Source organism: Eschscholzia californica, unplaced genomic scaffold (genome assembly GCF_041429995.1).
Source record: "Eschscholzia californica isolate CP2 unplaced genomic scaffold, dmEscCali1.0.p SCAF_4, whole genome shotgun sequence".
Classification (NCBI taxonomy): domain Eukaryota; kingdom Viridiplantae; phylum Streptophyta; class Magnoliopsida; order Ranunculales; family Papaveraceae; genus Eschscholzia; species Eschscholzia californica.
Window position 1 is genome coordinate 19262470 of NW_028238461.1, and position 17186 is coordinate 19279655.

Genomic DNA, 17186 nt, shown 5'->3' on the forward strand with positions numbered 1-17186 from the left:
CAGATGTCACAATGAATCATATGAAGAGGAGTAGGGGTAATACTAGATGAGAGCTCAAAAGGTTGAGACTTGCCCTTACCTAATTGACATGGTTCACACACTCCTAAAGATTCAGAAGAATCAAGAGTAATTAGTGCAGACTTATGAAGAGTTTCAAGAGTACTTTTAGAGGTATGTCCAAGTCTTTTGTGCCATAAGACTAAGGACCCCTTGACACTCGACACATAAGCTTCTTCATGAGAGATAATAGTGTCAAATTCAATAGGATATAAGTCATTTAGCTTAGGACCAGCAGTTAAAATTGTTTGAGTAGCTAAGTCCTTAATATCATATCCCCATGGAAAGAACTCCACTGAACATTGATTATCTCTAGTGAATTTAGACACAGATAATAGATTCTTTCTCAATTCAGGTACTACCAAAGTATTTGTCAGCCAAAAATCATGAGAATTGGACTGAATTTGAACATCTCCTGAACTAGCAATAGGAATAGACTTACCACTTCCCACTAGAACAGATTGAGAACCTAAATAAGGTTGAGATGAAGCTAGTACCTTAACATTATTGGTCATATGGCTAGAAGCTCCTGAATCAGCTAACCAAGTACCTTCTGATGCATAATTAGGTTTCATAGAGGCAGTATAGCACTCTTCAACAATAGCAATATTATACTCTTCCTGTTTAGTCTCATCAAGTTTATCATCTTCTGAAATATGCAAGCCAGCAAATGCTTGAGGATGAGCATACTTATCTTGTTCATATCGAAATCTGCGCTTATAAGCTTGATGACCCCATTTCCTACAGATTCCACAAGGAATGCTCGAAAAATCAAAATTAACTGCTTTCTGATTATGCAAATTTTGATTTGAGCTTGTGTTTGAATTTGAATTTGTATTTGAATTTCGATTTGTGTTTGAATATGAATTTATGTTTGAATTTGAGGTTGTATTGGAATTTGAATTCGAATGTGAGCCTGAATTTTGTGTTCTAATCTGAGAATCATTTGATTTCATAGCATTTGTGTTGGAATATTGTCTTGAAGGCTGATTATGGTTGAATTTTGAGCCAGACTGATTTGATCTATAAGAATTTGTGTTTGAATATGAATTAGGTTTCCTACCTTGAGAGGTTTTGACATAATATGCTAGTTGATCATCTTGATCTTGACTCAAAAGCCATTGTTCATGATGAAGAAGCTTAGATCTAAGCTCAGGAAGTGTAATATTATCTGTTCTATTGTTAATTATGATTATGAATTGATTAAATTCTTTACCTAAACCAGATAATATGATCCGAATCATCTCTTTATCAGAAACTCTATCTCTAACAGCAGTTAATGAATCAGCAAGAGATTTGAGTTTACGAAGGTATTCACTTACAGATGCTGATCCTCTTTTTGTATTTTGAAGTTGACGACGAAGAAGATCTTGTTTAGCATCAAATTCTTCTGTATAAACTGTTTCTAAGTAGCTCCATATTTCTCGAGAAGTTTGAAGACCTAGAACATCAGCTGAAATTGACTTAGAAAAAGTTGCTTTTAGGCAAGATTTAACGAAGTTATCTTGTTTTCTCCAATTGATATAATCAGGATTAGGTAAGCTTCTTCCTTCTGAATCAATGATCGAAATCTCTGGTTTACTAACAGATCCATCAACATAACAGTATAGATCATTACTGATAAGAATTGCTTCAAATTGATCTTTCCAAACCAAGAAATTCGGTTCATCAAGTTTATCTGAGATATAATTCGTTATGTTCAAAGCTGGAGAATGAGATTTTGAGATTGAAGAAGAGAAATTTGATCGATCTGAACTCTCTGCCTCCATTATTGAAGCTTGATTTCGAAAAATTTCCTTAACCTAAAAGCTCTGATACCATGTGAGATTTCGTATTAGGTTTAGAGAGAGAAACAGGAAGGAAGAGGATGATCAATAAGAAGATTATCATTAGTTATTCAATAATGAGCTAAGAACTCATATTTATACAGTTTGAGTGTAGTTAGAGAGTGAGAGGGAAAAAACAGTTAGTTATAACAACCTAACAAACTTATGTATATAGGCACTCTCTCGTCTCCACTCTCTCGTCTCCACTCTCTCTTCTCTTTATCTCCTTACTCTTACATTAAACAAGACGAGTGGAAATTTGAACTAACCTATATTAGATTTAAATACCTAACAATTTATTTCTAAGTTTTCAATCCTTATTAAATCATAATTTTTTTAATTTATAATATATATATATATATATTTAATTATATATACTTGTAGTTCTGTCGGTTCGATTCATGCAGTTTTCTCAAATCGAAACCCAAACCAAACCAACATGGGTTTGATCCTTTTTCGTGGGTGACACTGGGAGTGTATAACAATTTTTGTGTTATTAAGGTATAAATAATGTTATTCGGCTTTAGACCATAGTTTAGTTGGGCTATAAGCACGTTCTTTGTAAGAGTTTGAATTCGACAGTTTTGTGCTTATCACATCTTTAATTTATGTAATGATACGTTGTAATCAATTTTCAAAAAAAAAAAAACATTTTTTGTGGGCGTGGGAAATTTATGCTGACTTAAATTACTAAATGTGTAAGAAAAAGGGACGGGAAGGCAACAATGTAGTGGAGTTCAGATTCATTGACCTAATCGTGGTGAGGGAGCCGGAGATCTGAAGAGAAGCCGATTCTTCTCAAACGGGGTGATCGACTGCCATCTCCTACAGGCTACATGTAACTCTCTCTCTCTCTCTCTCTCTCTGAATAAATTAAACCTGTTTTATAACCATGGAGTTAAGATCTGCTTCTTTACAACAACTTCTTGTATACCTTCAGACCACCCTATCTGAATTTCCTTCACAGTCACCATTACATTATTCAATTTTAGTTAATTTTTGCTGTTTAGAATTGGTGGGTAAATGGGTAGGGATGCAAAATAATGGAGACAGTAAATATACAAAACAAGAACCCTAAACATCATTTGTTTTCTTCTTTTAGTGACAAGTTCTTGGTGGGCATTTGGAATTGCTATATAAGTTGAAATGGAGTTCCTTCAACAAGAGATCAAAATTGGCATATTTTCTCGCTTACCCACTGATTCAATCTTAAACTGCAGACTAGTCTGCAAGTCATGGAATGCTCTCCTTCATCTTCCTTACTTTGCCGAATTACATCTTCGCGATAACCTACTTCCAAAGGTTGATCATAATCAGGATGATTACAACTGTTGTCTGACTGGTGAGAGGGTGGGTTTCCTTTTCTTGACCATGGAGAAAAGTAGCCCTCTTTGTTATTTAGAGTATGATGAGAGAGAGAGGTCCTACGCAAATGTTAAACGGATCAACCATCCTCCAATTAAGAAGCGATTCTACAAGGTCGCCATGGTTGGTTCATGCAATGGTTTGATTTGTTTCTCTGTACCTTACCCTACTTATCACATCGACGATCCTGTCTACATTTGTAATCCCCTCACAAACGAATGCATGAATCTTCCAAAATTCGACATTCATCGTGACTTTGTAGGCGTTCCTATTGACCAAAACTCTTCTTCTTATGGGGTTAGTCGAATGGCTAGTGGATTCGGGTACCATCCTTTAACTAAACAATACAAAATTGTTAGAATTGTATACTACGATAAACAGAGTATAGGACGTGTGCAAGTTTACACTTTAGGCAGTGTGCGTGAGTGGATAAATAAAGGTGAAATAACCTACTCTTTGGTTAATGATCCCATATTTGGTCTGGTCACACGCGGTGTCCTTGCCAATGGAGCTCTTCATTGGATGGACTTCAAGGAGTGGCAAATTGTTGCCTTTGATTTGGCTGATGAGGAGTGGAGCGTGCTCCCTTCACCACCTTTTGTCACGGATGGCATCTGTAGAGGTTACAATATTCGGGTTTTAGGAGGTTGTTTATGTGCTTTTGAGGTGTTCCCGTTTGGAGTTCTAAACATATGTTCATTGAAGAAAAGTGGTAAGTGGGAAAACATTTTCAATATCCTATATAGTTGCAATGCGATAGTGGACGCCACCTGGCCTATCACTCTCACAAGGACAGGCGATCTACTATTGCGATGCCAAAAGAGCCTCATTCGCTATGACAGGAAAACTGCAACTATTGAGACACTTGTTGAAAAATTTGAAGACCTTGGTACGGATTTGAAATTGGATGAAGGAATTCACCACACCAACAGCTTCGTGTCACTGAAAGACCTTGGAGAAATTTCTAGAAAAATAAGGTGAAAATGATGACAATACGATCAGTGGAAGGTGTAGTTTCACAATTAATGTTTAATTGCAGATTAGCAGGAAATTTGAACTCAATTTTCGAGTAATTTTCATGAGATACTGTGTTTTTTGGGTAGATATGTAGAATGTGATGGAGTAGATTTGGATGCTGCCCCTGCAAATTTAAATTTGGGTTCAACACTAGTTCCTCTTTGTGTCCGCTTAATGGAGATTACTTCTTCCATGTTATGTTGTCTTGTTTTTATGGTTTATGCATATAATACGAGTGGTTGACCGAGAAGATATGAGTTAACTTAACAATATGTATCGAATTATTTAGTTATCAGACATTCGCTCCTCTTGTTTTTCTTGTACTTGAGCATATGTATCGAATTATTTAGTTATCAATTCCAATGTTCGAAAATACGTTTTTAAGCCTTGAAGCGGTGGACCCTCAAAAAGCGAAGCGGTGCTTCGAAGCGTATGCCTCGATGCGTAAAATACATAGTTTTATATATGTATAGAAAAATAACTTCAAAGAGTGTAGAAACATAACATGACATAATTTTACTACCAATTTACCATTATATAAAGTCTCAAGGGCTTCATAAACAAAAAACAAGAGTTTCATCGTCATAAACTCGTAGCTCATACCACTTAAGCAAACCAAAAAACGAAAATAAAGCCATGTTGTCCAACATCTCAAACAAAAACAAAAGAGTTTTTCTTTTCAAAATTCAATGTAATGCATCAACTCCTAACGAGACCATCATCTTCGTCATCACTAGTTCCATCACCATCTTCGTTGCTTCTAACAACTTGATCATTTTCTTCATCAGACAAGAAATCTCCCCACTCATCTTCTTCCTCATCTACCAACTCCATGGGTGCTTTTCCGTTATTTTTTCCTATTTCAAAGAATAAAAAACATGAACTCAAAATAAAAAAAAACTCAATAATAACAACTGAGATACTATTTCTAAGTTATATAATTACCTCCATCTTTTCTTCCCTTTTTACTCGATCCTCCCTTCTTTCTAATGGGTTGGCTGGGTTCCTTTCTTTTCTCTACTACTTGTGGCATTTCTTTAGAGGATTCTCCAATCGCCTTTTGAAGATTATTGATATCCAACTCATCAAGATTTTTCTCCCAATTACTAGTAATAATACTAGTATCCTCATTTTCATGGACAAGCCATTCATCCTCACTATCTATCTCATCAACAACTAATGCATCTTCTTCTTTTCGATTCTTCTTTCTTAATTGTTTGGCCCTTAGTCTCTTGTTGTACATGACGAAAGCTAAAGCATTTAACTTTGTTGTACCCAATCTGTTTCTCTTCTTTGTATGAATCTACAAATTCCAATGAATCCCATGCCAATTATTAATTATACGATTCTTGTGAATGTCTAGTAATTTGAATTTAGCTTAACTTAAGTATTATATGGCATTTTACCTGATTAAAGGTTGACCAATTTCTTTCGCACGCGGACGAGGTACTTGTCAAACTTAATATTCTAACGGCAAACTTCATCAATATCGGTGTCTCCACGCCATAAGCTGCCCACCAACGTGCTACCAAAAGACAATTATGAAGTAGTTTAATAAACATAAACTATGATTTAGTGTAAAGACAAGCAATATAAGATATGGACATTACCAGGTGTTCTCCTCAGCCTAGTTGCCTCTGCCTCTGGACGACCAAATAATCTTTCTCTTGCTACATATTTGTCAAGTTCTACACGAGCCTCACTTCTTTCATCTTTATTTGGAATTAGTTTGTCCATACAATTATAAAGTCCGTTTGAGACTTCTAAATGTCTCGAGAAATTAGGCTCATATCGAAATTGAGGGTTCAAGTAATATGCTGCAGCATGAAGATCTCGATGCATTTGGAAGTCCCACTTTTCATCTATAATATCCCATATTTCTTTGTACTTCGAGAGATCATTGCCAAAATTTGTTGCAATTTCTTCCTTAGCCTTGTCCATTGCTCCATATAAATATCCCATAGACGGCTTATCTTCTGAATCAACAAGTCTGAGAACACCAACTAAAGGTTTTGTAGCTTTCAACGAATACACCAAACTTTGCCAAAACTTGTTATCTCTCAAAATTATTTTCTTTATAGCTTTCCCATCATCTTTCTTTGCCCATGAACAAGTGTTCCACTTATTGGAACTAAACATAGCCTCTAAACCCCGTTTGCTTTGTAACATACTTTGTAGAGTTAGATTTGCCGTTGCAAATCGTGTTGCGGCCGGCCGAATCAACTCTCTCTTTGTGAAATCCCTCATCAAAGCGAGCACCCAACCATGATCATATATGAAATTACTCACCTGTTTCGCTTTTCGTTAAGCATTTGCAAGTTGAGGTAATTTGTAGATCTTCTCAAGCATCAAGTCAATACAGTGGGCAGCACATGGAGTCCAATACAAACACTTCCTCTTCTCCATTAGTTTCTCTCCCGCCTTTTTATAAGCAGCTGCATTGTCAGTTACGACTTGGACAACATTTTCTTCTCCCACCTCCTCAAGAATCTCGTCTAAAAGCTTCATTATCGTATCAGCATCTTTAACTACATTAGATGCATCAAAGCTTCTCAAGAAGACAGTTCCTTCTGGAGAATTAACCAAAAAATTAAGCAAATGCCTACCCCTAATGTCTGTCCAACCATCAGACATTATGGTAAGCTGGCCACGTCTTCTTAATCTCAGCAACCATATTGGTCGTAGTTTTAACCTCTTCTTTGAGTATCCAAGTACTCAACTCATAACTTGACGGCCTTTGAAACCCACGCCCAAAATCACCAACTGATTTTAGCATGTTAGCAAAAGAGGGGCTATTTGCTACATTGAAAGGTATTCCATTCTCAAAGAAGAATCGACCAATATCCATGCACACTTGGTTCCTTTTTTCCTTGATATTTGACGGTGGAATTACCCGTGGTTCACCCCCATCTTCCACGAAATCATCAACTGAAACCACATACCGATCAATCGGACCTCTAACCCCACGACTAGATGCTCCGGGTCCACTACTAGTAGTAGTAGGAGTAGGATTTGAACCTTGATCTTCCCGTGCATCTCTGTAATAAGCTCCATCACTGGCTATAGAGTCAAAGTTCTCTTGCTCCGTATGCTTTTGTCTAACCCCTTTAGCCATATGTTGTTTGATTTCTTCTTTTACTTCGGGGGGTACCTGATCACATGGTTTACTATCTTGATGGTTACCGGAAAGGTGATTCTTCAATCTTGTCACTCCTCCCGTTATCTTCTTCTCACAAAACTTACATTTAAAATAATTGTAAGCTTTACCATTAACACTCGGTCCTTCAATTTGAATTCCATACTTACGACCGGGATCAATACTCTTTGAAGTCTTCGACCTACCCATTCTAACGCCCTACGTTACAAATCAAACAACAATATACAAATCAAACAACAAAGAACTATTACCAACACAAAACAATTAACACATTAGTATTTACTAACACTAAGTATAACACAACGAGGGTGTAACCCGTGCCCCTAGGGCACGGACAGTACTTCTGAACGATACGCAAGAATGTGCATATTTTTCTTTTGAATTGACATTGCAAATTGACAGTAAAAATAGACAAAAAGGAGTAGTGGGCTGCTAAAATTTTCAAATAAAATAAAATGCTTTAATGGTTACTCCCAATGCAACAATTAGCAACAACTCATCTCTTAATATTTTCTCCATAAGGGATTTTAGTTTAAAGTGCAACTTCAGGAAAAATAAAATCAACCCATCTACCCCCTACTTATTACAGGGGAAATTGAACCTTCCCGCCCCACTATGTAAATCTTGTCCTCTTCATATGCCTCTAGAGCTTTAGCTTGGTTCCTCGTCATTCCTCGATGTTTACAACTTCCCTAGAGTTGGTCTCGATGTGCAGCTGCTGCCTATCGTCCAAATGGGCCAACCCAAACTTGGGATAATCTTGCTGCAAAAATACAAACACCATATCCCTAGTAATCGTCTCAGGCCGCAGACAAAAAAAATTAAGTTTAGAACAGTGTTAGAGCCCACATTTCATATTTGAAATTTGGTTGCAAATTTGAATTGACTCGAATCTGATTTCAGAATAATTATTCTTTATCTTCGACTTCAAGTCAGTTATCCTTAGACTTCTGAGTAGTAAAAAAATATCGAAGTAGGAGAGAAAAATCATCTCGAAGTAACAGAAAAAATAGTAACATCACTAAACAATAACATAAAAACTACATGAAGTTAAGAAGGGTAACATCACTAAACAGTAACATACCTTTTGTCTCTTTAAAATTGACATTGGTTGATTCAAACTTATTTACAAACTTCATATAGCTTGAATAAGTTTCGTCGCCAAAATCTTCAATTTCGTCCAAAGATAAAACTACAGTAAGCAAGAAAAACATCGACTTAAGTTCAATTTCATCAGAAGATAAAACTATTAAAGTAAAATATACAACAATTTAGTAAGCAATTTAATCAATTTAAAGTAAAATATTTGTTCTTAGTACCTAAATTAAGGATATAAAAGCTACAATACAGAAATGAGATGTTCGATATCTTGCCTTAGTTGAAGAACTAAACTAAATGAAGTAGAAGCAGATGAAAGAACTAAATCTATATGCTGCAATTATATCTAAATGATTTCATTTTCTATGCACATTGTTCATGAAATTCTAATGTAGAAACGGATAACAAAACCTAACCGGGTAATGAAGAACATAAGAAGGTTAGAATATCAAACCTGATGAAGCCATTGTTATTAATATCAGCAGCAAGCAAATCCTGGACTGGTCTAATTCTCCTATGCCTCTTATCAATTCTTGCCTCTGCCAAATAAAGGAACGCCGAAGCCACAGCCAGAGTCGAAAAAGAAGCCAAATTGAAGCAAACAATCTCCCAGGCAAGGTTTTGAACCCTCTATCTCCATACCCAACTGCTGTAACATGCCATGAACAAAATGATTAAAAACACACAATGTTGGCAAAAACACATCAATGTTTCCAAAGACTCGCCCACCGTCATTGGAGCAAACGACATTTCTTCAAACACCTTCACTGCAGGAAGGCCAGATTATCAGTCATACTCAAAAGCCAAAGCTAATTATTCAAACTACAATCCTTACGCCATAAGAACCATCATGCAGCCATAGAAATCACCAAATCTATCACGAAATCTCAGCCAACGTTTTCGAAATTGCAGCAAAAACCTTGCTCAAACTCCTATAAAACAAACAAAATGAAAAAGTTTGCATTTAACAAAAATAAACCGTGAGTTTGCATTATAGAACAAAATGATTGGGTAAAACAGTAGTCTTTGATGTACTGAAAGATGAAGATGGATAAACAACGATGAACTTAAGAAATAGAGTAGCATACATCTTGAGAGAGAAATATCTAAAATGCTAAAAGAAGAATTCCATAAAAAGTTTCACACATTATATGCTTTGAGAAAAGAACATAATCCAAGAAACAATAACAAATACCTCCAAATGAGTGAATGTAATTAAATGGGATTTTAAATTTGAGTTATAAATGATCAGTTTGAAGTTACATTGAGCAGAAATTCAATAACAGTTCAACTCATTATTTATTGAAAAGATCTTTTCAATCACTAAGAAAAGGAGAGGTCGGAAAATATATAGAAGAATACGAATGAGAAAGAACTTACCATGAAGAAGAGAGACAGACGGGTGAAAATATAAAACAATGGAGACGAAGCTACAAAATAATTAAAACACAAACTGCAAAATGAGAAAGATGAGATGTTATTCAAACATCAAAATGAGAACGGGAAGAACCTTGGTATAAAGCTAAAATCTTAAATCTTAATCATAGCTAAAACCCTAAATTTCTTTGAATTTTGACCGATCTATAACCCTAACTTCTTACAACTATATTTTTTTTGGGATTGCTCTTCACAATTTCTATTCTCTCATGAGCATTTCCTCATATAACTTTGGCTCGTTATTATCTCCAAAACAAAAAAAACATCAAATCTGGATTAAGCGTTTTTTTTCTATAAAACACAACTTCGAATTTATTTTTTTCTCTTAACTAAATGTGGATTCACCATTTTAAATTCACATGTCTTCAGTCTTGTCCCTAAACACAATTTCAAAGCTCTGTTACAAAGGTTTTCTTCAGATAGGCGTAAAGATAGAGAGAGGGTGGTCCTTGAGATTTCCCAATCCCATTTTAATTTTTACAAACTATTAGATTGAGTTGTGATGATAACCTTTCAGATATATTTTATAGACATAATGAACAATTTATCAAGTGATACCTTGTCAGCGCGAACTGGCAAACATAGTCGAAGGCAGTAGAAGACTTGGTTTTACCCTAATCTGGTGCAAGGGAGCTCGATTGAGATATTCTAATTGCAGACATAGTCGGAGCAAAAGAACCTGTAAATCAAAAGACAAATTATTGATAACCACAAACACACATATCCGTCAAATCAGAAAATAGCAATTGCTTTTATGTTACTATGCAGAGAGATATCCATGGGAGATAGAGATAGCTCAGAGGTTGTTCTAATTAGTATCGGAGTATTCATGGGACGTGAAGTTAGTCATAGTTCTTGCTGTATTTGTTGTTGATTATGGAGATTGTTGGTTAACTAAACAATGTTCCAAGACAAACGGCGTAGCTAAATCGATCCTTATTCTTAAGAACCTACCTGAAATATGGAGCAACAATAAGCAAAGTGCAATGGAAACTGAGATCATAAAAGCCATAAATGAGACAATCATGAAGTTTTTCTTAGCTTCCTTTTGGACACCCAATTTTGCGGAAATCAGAAGTATAAAACTGAACAACTCAATGACATTCAACCAATATATATAAAGTAAAAAGTGTTATCTAAACCAACTATTAAAATCTCCTACCTAGATTAAAAGACAATAATACAATGAGAAGAGAGATAGAGGTGGGGAGATAGAGACCAACTCTTGAAGAAACAGGTCCACCACTTCAATGATCTTCTCTCTATATATACCAAGCATCACAAAAAACAGAATAGACGAACTGTTGGATACTTTTTATGCATGTCAACTAAATATTCATGAATGTGTCGTATAGCGATAAGGTCAATTTTCAAGCATGTATGGTTATCTGTACTATTCTTTTTTAGTATGTTTTATTTATATTCCTTATGTTTAAGTATTTGCGCATCTTCTGTTACTCCAAATTTGTAATGGTAGTCATATTTATAGGTGTTTCATCCCCAAATTTAATTTAATGGAGATTGCATTCAACAGAGAAAAATAAGAATAAACCGGTTAAGTTTCACACATTTATATAGTTACTGATCTTATGTTCAAGAAATCGGTTAAGTTTCTTATATCAAACTGGATATTCTAAAAAGTCATAACAATGTTATATGTTTGAGACTACAGCTAAAAAGTATATTGCCAGAAACATCAACAATAGTTTTATCATTACCAATGAAATTTATACCTACCTAGAACACAATCAAAATCAGTACAAATTAACAGGCTATTATCTTCTCCAACAAATTGATAAGAAGTTATATACAAAATCGTTTTGGATGACCCTAAATCCAAACCCTCAAAGATCAATTCAAACCTCAAAATTTCTATAACGAAATACAAACATATGAAAAAATACAACATCAACTCAAAGATCAATTCAAACCTCAAAACTTCTATAACTAATACTAACATATGAAAGATTTCGTTTGACAACCCTAAATCCACACCGTGAATCAATTGATGAGGTTAGGAAATAAAGAGCAAGAGGGAAGCGCAGGTTATTTTTTGAAGCCCTAAATCAATTTGAGAGAGAAATAAAAACCTGGGATGGTTCCGGTTGAGGGAGACTGAGATAACAATGTGAGCGGGAGATGCAAATTGGTTCTGTTTGAAAGTAGAGAGATATCAGAGGAGAGGGGAAATTTCAAAAGCTGGCAATAAGAACAGTAACAACCTTTTTTCTACACAACAAATAAGAACATAAAATTCTATAAGATCATAATAAAACTAAACCCAAACATATTGAACATAAAACAACAATTATCAAAAACTAAACCCTAACACAGCAGGTTAACCTAAAAATTTCTAGAGAGAAGAGTATTCACAAAAATTTAACCGAACTGCTAACCTTGAAAAGCCTAGATCGAGAGAGAGTAACCCTTGAAAACCCTGCATGACAGAAAAAATTCTTGAAAACCCAGGGAGAGAGATAGAGAGGGATTAACACGGCTCTAGAAGATCTTGCTATCATGATTTTCACTTGAAAAGTGGTCCAATTACAAACTCGAAGGTAAGACTTCAGAGACTTAGCCAACTATTATCAATCTAGAAGCCACTCTTAAACAATATACTACAACTATTATCAATCTAAAAGCTACTCAAATAAACCATGTCTAGCAGTCCTAGCTTTGAGGTACTCTTAAATAACACATATGAAAAATCACATGAAAACCACAATGAAAAACTATGGAATTAATTGGTACTAACAAAATCAACAAAACCTGGACTGCTACACTTGAGGAAGAAAATCAAAATCAAAACTCAAAGTTTCTCAAACAAAATCGAAAACCTAGATAGAGACTTAAAACAAAATCAAAACCCTAGATGATGTACTATATTACTTGAAAACTGAAAAACAAAATCAAAACCCTAGTCTTTGAGGTACTATGTAAAATCACATCAAAACCCTAGAGAGAGGGAGAGAGTCTCTCATCAAAAAAAAAGAGAGAGGGAGAGAGAAAGAGATACCTTCTAGGAAGGGGTATCCGCGAAGAAGATGAGAGAAGAAGAGGCCGATACCCGCAACTTTTCTGCGAGAAAGATGAGGGAGGGAGAAACCGTGAAGACGAAAGAGTGAAAGACAGAGAGCTAGAGAGAGAGAGTGTGTGTTTGGGCGGGAATGTGTTTGGGGTGGGTGAGGTTGAAAAAAAGCATCTTCCCAGTTAAATCCGAACCGTCCAAGACAAATGTGTGGGGATAAATCCTAGCCATTAAGTGAGGAGGGTATATTCTAAAAAGATACCCTCCTCTTTTATTATATAGATTATACTATGAGAGTGTATAAGTATAAGTGTATAACAGCAAGTATAAGTGTATAACAGTAAGAGTGCCAAAACAAAAACTTAGTATTAGTCTAAGTGTCTAACAGTAAGTATAAGTGTATAACACAATAACAATTAACATATATTAGACTATTAGTAATTAGTATTATTAGTTTATTACACTATTGCTAATGAAAACCTAGAGAGAAATTAGTAATTAGTATTATTAGTGTATGTGTATTACTAATGAATGACAGACTCAATGATTTTTTTTGTGAAAACCTAGAGAGAGAGAAGAAAATAGAGAAAGAGAAAAGAAAATCGAGAGAAAGAGAGAAAACCTAGAGAGAGAGAGAGAAGAAAATCGAGAGAAAGAGAGAAAACCTAGAGAGAGAGAGAAGAAAATCGAGAGAAAGAGAGAAGAAAATCGAGAGACATACCTGCTGACTGCTGTTGGCTGCTGCTGGAGGAGTTTCTTTAGTTCGTAGAGAGAGAACGAGGGAAAAAAAGCCCTAACAGTCCCTCTTTTTATCAGAAAATTATAAATACACACCAGTTATATGAAGCGTACGCTTTGTACGCATCAAAGCGTACCACCTCGACTCGTACGCTTCAAGCTAAGGAAGCGGCCGCATTGTTTTTGCTATAAAAAGCGTCCAACTCGATTCGGTGAGGGTGCGCATCGAAGCGAAGCGCGCCTCGCTTTCGCTTTTTCAAACATTGATCAATTCATCTTACTGGGAAATGTTGCAGCAATTATGACATCGGTATCATTCCTCTATTACTCATTTTCCGAATTTCACTCTTATTGGCTCTTGTAAAGGGAAGAGGGGAACAAAATAATCTGGATAAGAGATATAAATGAGTTACACTCTATTTTACTGATTCTTTTCTTCATATAATTTTACTGTTGATAAACTGCACCAGTTTCTCCCCACGTTGTTGTTGTTGTTTTTTTTATTTTTTTTTCTTTGCAATTTCTACCGTTGTTAACGCTAATTTGATTTTAATATATTGATTCCAAGTTTCGAAAAGGAAGACAAAAGTTAATCTAGATTCTATAAGAGAAAGGTATCAGGAAACAACCAAATAATGAAATTCTTCCCAATAGTTGTTGTGGCCGAACGACTATTTTTGGGATGGATCCCCCGTTGTTTTTTTTTACAGAGATTGACCCATTGGTTTTTTTTTTTTGGTTTTTTTTTTAATTTTCTTCGAGTCCTTTTCTTATTTTATTTATTTTTATATTTAATGGATACCTAAGTTAATCATTTAATAGAAAGGTCCATGGATTTTAGGCCCAAAATAAAATTCAAAAAGAGATTAAGGTCCGATCTTTTCAGAAAAAGGGATTTTAGTCTTTTTCCCTTTTGGAGGAAACATTGTTATAATGTGCTATGTATGACACATATAAAAAACGGGGGATGAGATTTAAGTCCAAAATCGCATGATCAACGAGTCTAGAGACCAAAGATAATCTGAAATAGAAAATAAATCCACTCAAAGTAAATTACATGTTTATCCTCTTATTCTCCTTTACTGCCTAACCTATCCTAAGTTAAAAAAAAACAACCCAAAATAAAAGATACCATAATATATAGATTAATTACATTTATTTCTTTGAAAACGAACTTTCTTTCCCCGAAAAAATTTGCCTTTTTTGTTTAGCATAACAAAAAAAAGTAGTCTTTAATGTTTCAAAAAAATAACAAAAAAAAAAGTTGCCTTTTCCTCAAATATCAAACCAGAGAGAGAGAGAGAGAGCATCGAGTAGGAGAGAGGAAGAATCCATTTTTGGTTTCGTTCATCATCATCAATAGTAAAGAGTAAGTTATTTTGGTTTTTATCATTTTTGTTGTTCCTTCAACTTTGTTTATGATTTAGATTGATTTCTACAACACAAAACAAATTAGGTTTTGATTTTTACAACTTTAACTATGATTTATTTTTCTGAAATTGATTAGTTAATAAGAAATTTCTAGGGTTTAGTTGTTTCGAAGTGGTTTAATGGAAGTTATTTTCAAAACCCTAAATCAGTTCAAAGTGAAGAGTATGTTTCTTTTTTGCATGCAACAAAAAATTTGTATTGTTACCTTGTCTCTGTTGTTGTGTAATTTCTTTGAATAAATGGTTTCTGCTTAAATTTTTTATTTTAGACCGACAATTTACTATTTAATTTAGGATTTTGTATTGTAGACTTTCAAGCATAGTGTTAGATCCATAATATAGTTACTTTCAATAAAACTTAATATTTTGTCTAGCATTATTAAGTTTCTTATAAAACTTTATCAATGGTTACCTGTCAAACCTGATTTTTTGACAACCATAGAACATTACATGGTGTAATATGGGAAAAAATGAGAGAATAAATTGGATTGTAAAAATAATGTCATTTTTTTGTCTAACATTTTTGAAGTTTATCATAGAACCTTGAAATGGTTACTGTTCAAAACTGGTTTCATAAGAAAAATGACTTGTTTGACTAGCATTTTTTAGTTTCTTATAGAAACGCATAAATGGTTACAATCCAAAGATGTTGAATTGGTTTGTTGTTTGAACTTTGACAGGTCTGATTGTAGGTTGTATGTGATTTTGCACATGGAAGAACTTTATATCGAATCGAACTATAAATATTTTCCTAGCGAGATGCCAAAAGATGATTGAACAAAACTAGCGCAAAGGAAGAGGGGTGAACTAACTTGGTTATTGCTGAATGAATCGAAGGATATGTGGAGAAAAAATGTTTAAGTACTTTAACTTGTATTTTGTAACGGACTATGTGATAAAACGTAGCAAACATGTTTATGTTTTAAGTTTGAATAACATCTTGAGCAGTTATGGGATTATTTATCAATGTTCTATAATACCACAATTATATTATAATTTAGATGTCGTTCAACAGGTTCATAGATACGATAAAGATGTTACTTAAATTTCTTGGACACTACTGAAACTATACAATTATAATACGTGGTAGGGCAAAGGCATGATGAACTCAAACACTTAATGTTGAATCCATTGATAACATATATAACTAAGGAAACAAATAGTTCGTACAAAAATATATCAAAAATATGGACATTTTGATTAAAATATAACAAAGGCTAAAACCAACCTGCTTTGATTGTATTGAAAATTGCTAGAAACATCAAACAAATTTTTCTAGCATGGTCCAATGGGTATAAAGATACCAGTAAGATGTTGACAAAATTTCTCCAACACTACCAGCATTTTTCAGTTTTTCGACATTTTGTAACTTACTCTAGCCAAATAGGTATGAGTATAACTACGATAATATCGTAACCATTGATAAAATTTAATAGGAAATAGGAAAATCCTCTTGTTTAAATACGATAATCTGGTAACATTGATCAAATTCTCTAAACATATAAAAGACATAAGTAGAATATTTATGTTTCTAGCAGAATAAGTAAACCTGCATAATCAAAATTTAAGTTAGTTATTATATAGCTGCCGTGCATGAGGCACTATTGTGATAAGCCGGTTTTTACACCGACCGCAAACCCTCATTTTTTTGGGTATGTTTCCTGAGCTCTCTCTTCTTACTGTCCTTGGTCTTTCCGGTTTTCTCTTTGTTAACGGAGGTAGTGTTCTTGTTTCATCGATGTACTTTATTGGCTCATCATAATTTGGTATTGGGTAGACATAACATTGATAAGTGTTGACGAACTCTTGTTTGGTGAAAATGATAAAAAAAAACTTGTCGTATCACCATCATAATTCTTGATGCAAAACATGACATGTTGACAAGGGATACCATCTATCGACCACCTACCGCAACTACATGTGAGATCAATGAAATTGACAGAGTAGAATACGAATGTAGAAAATGCTAGTAGATGCCACTAGAATCAATAAAATGCTAGTAGAATACGGAAAATGTAACAAAAGCAATTTCA

The 17186-nt window shown here is 34.5% G+C and overlaps 1 protein-coding gene, 1 long non-coding RNA gene and 1 pseudogene across 7 annotated transcripts; 1 reads left to right on the plus strand and 2 right to left on the minus strand.

The window, feature by feature from the left end:
* Window positions 1-2140: 2140 nt before the first annotated feature.
* LOC147543449 (F-box protein At3g07870-like) lies at window positions 2141-4622 on the plus strand. The gene is made up of 2 exons (XM_086636257.1): window positions 2141-2721; window positions 2986-4622. The coding sequence occupies exon 2, from the start codon at window positions 3030-3032 to the stop codon at window positions 4227-4229; it is 1200 nt and encodes a 399-aa protein (XP_086492383.1). The 5' UTR covers window positions 2141-2721; window positions 2986-3029; the 3' UTR covers window positions 4230-4622.
* A 342-nt stretch (window positions 4623-4964) lies between these two features.
* LOC147543450 (uncharacterized) lies at window positions 4965-7649 on the minus strand (annotated as a pseudogene). Its single transcript, XR_015223534.1, has 5 exons — window positions 6981-7649; window positions 5876-6835; window positions 5672-5790; window positions 5211-5568; window positions 4965-5122 (listed from the first exon to the last, which is right to left on the minus strand). The product of XR_015223534.1 is annotated as an uncharacterized LOC147543450 (transcript).
* A 211-nt stretch (window positions 7650-7860) lies between these two features.
* Window positions 7861-13266, minus strand: LOC147543451 (uncharacterized). Of its 5 annotated transcripts, XR_015223664.1 has the most exons (9): window positions 12974-13266; window positions 12354-12394; window positions 12048-12109; window positions 10516-10636; window positions 9901-9950; window positions 9250-9452; window positions 8975-9169; window positions 8507-8614; window positions 7861-8185 (listed from the first exon to the last, which is right to left on the minus strand). It is a non-coding gene; the product is annotated as an uncharacterized LOC147543451 (long non-coding RNA). The 5 variants fall into 5 exon arrangements; XR_015223660.1 differs by having other exon boundaries at window positions 8975-9452; XR_015223662.1 differs by having other exon boundaries at window positions 8975-9452; window positions 12048-12186.
* Window positions 13267-17186: the final 3920 nt, after the last annotated feature.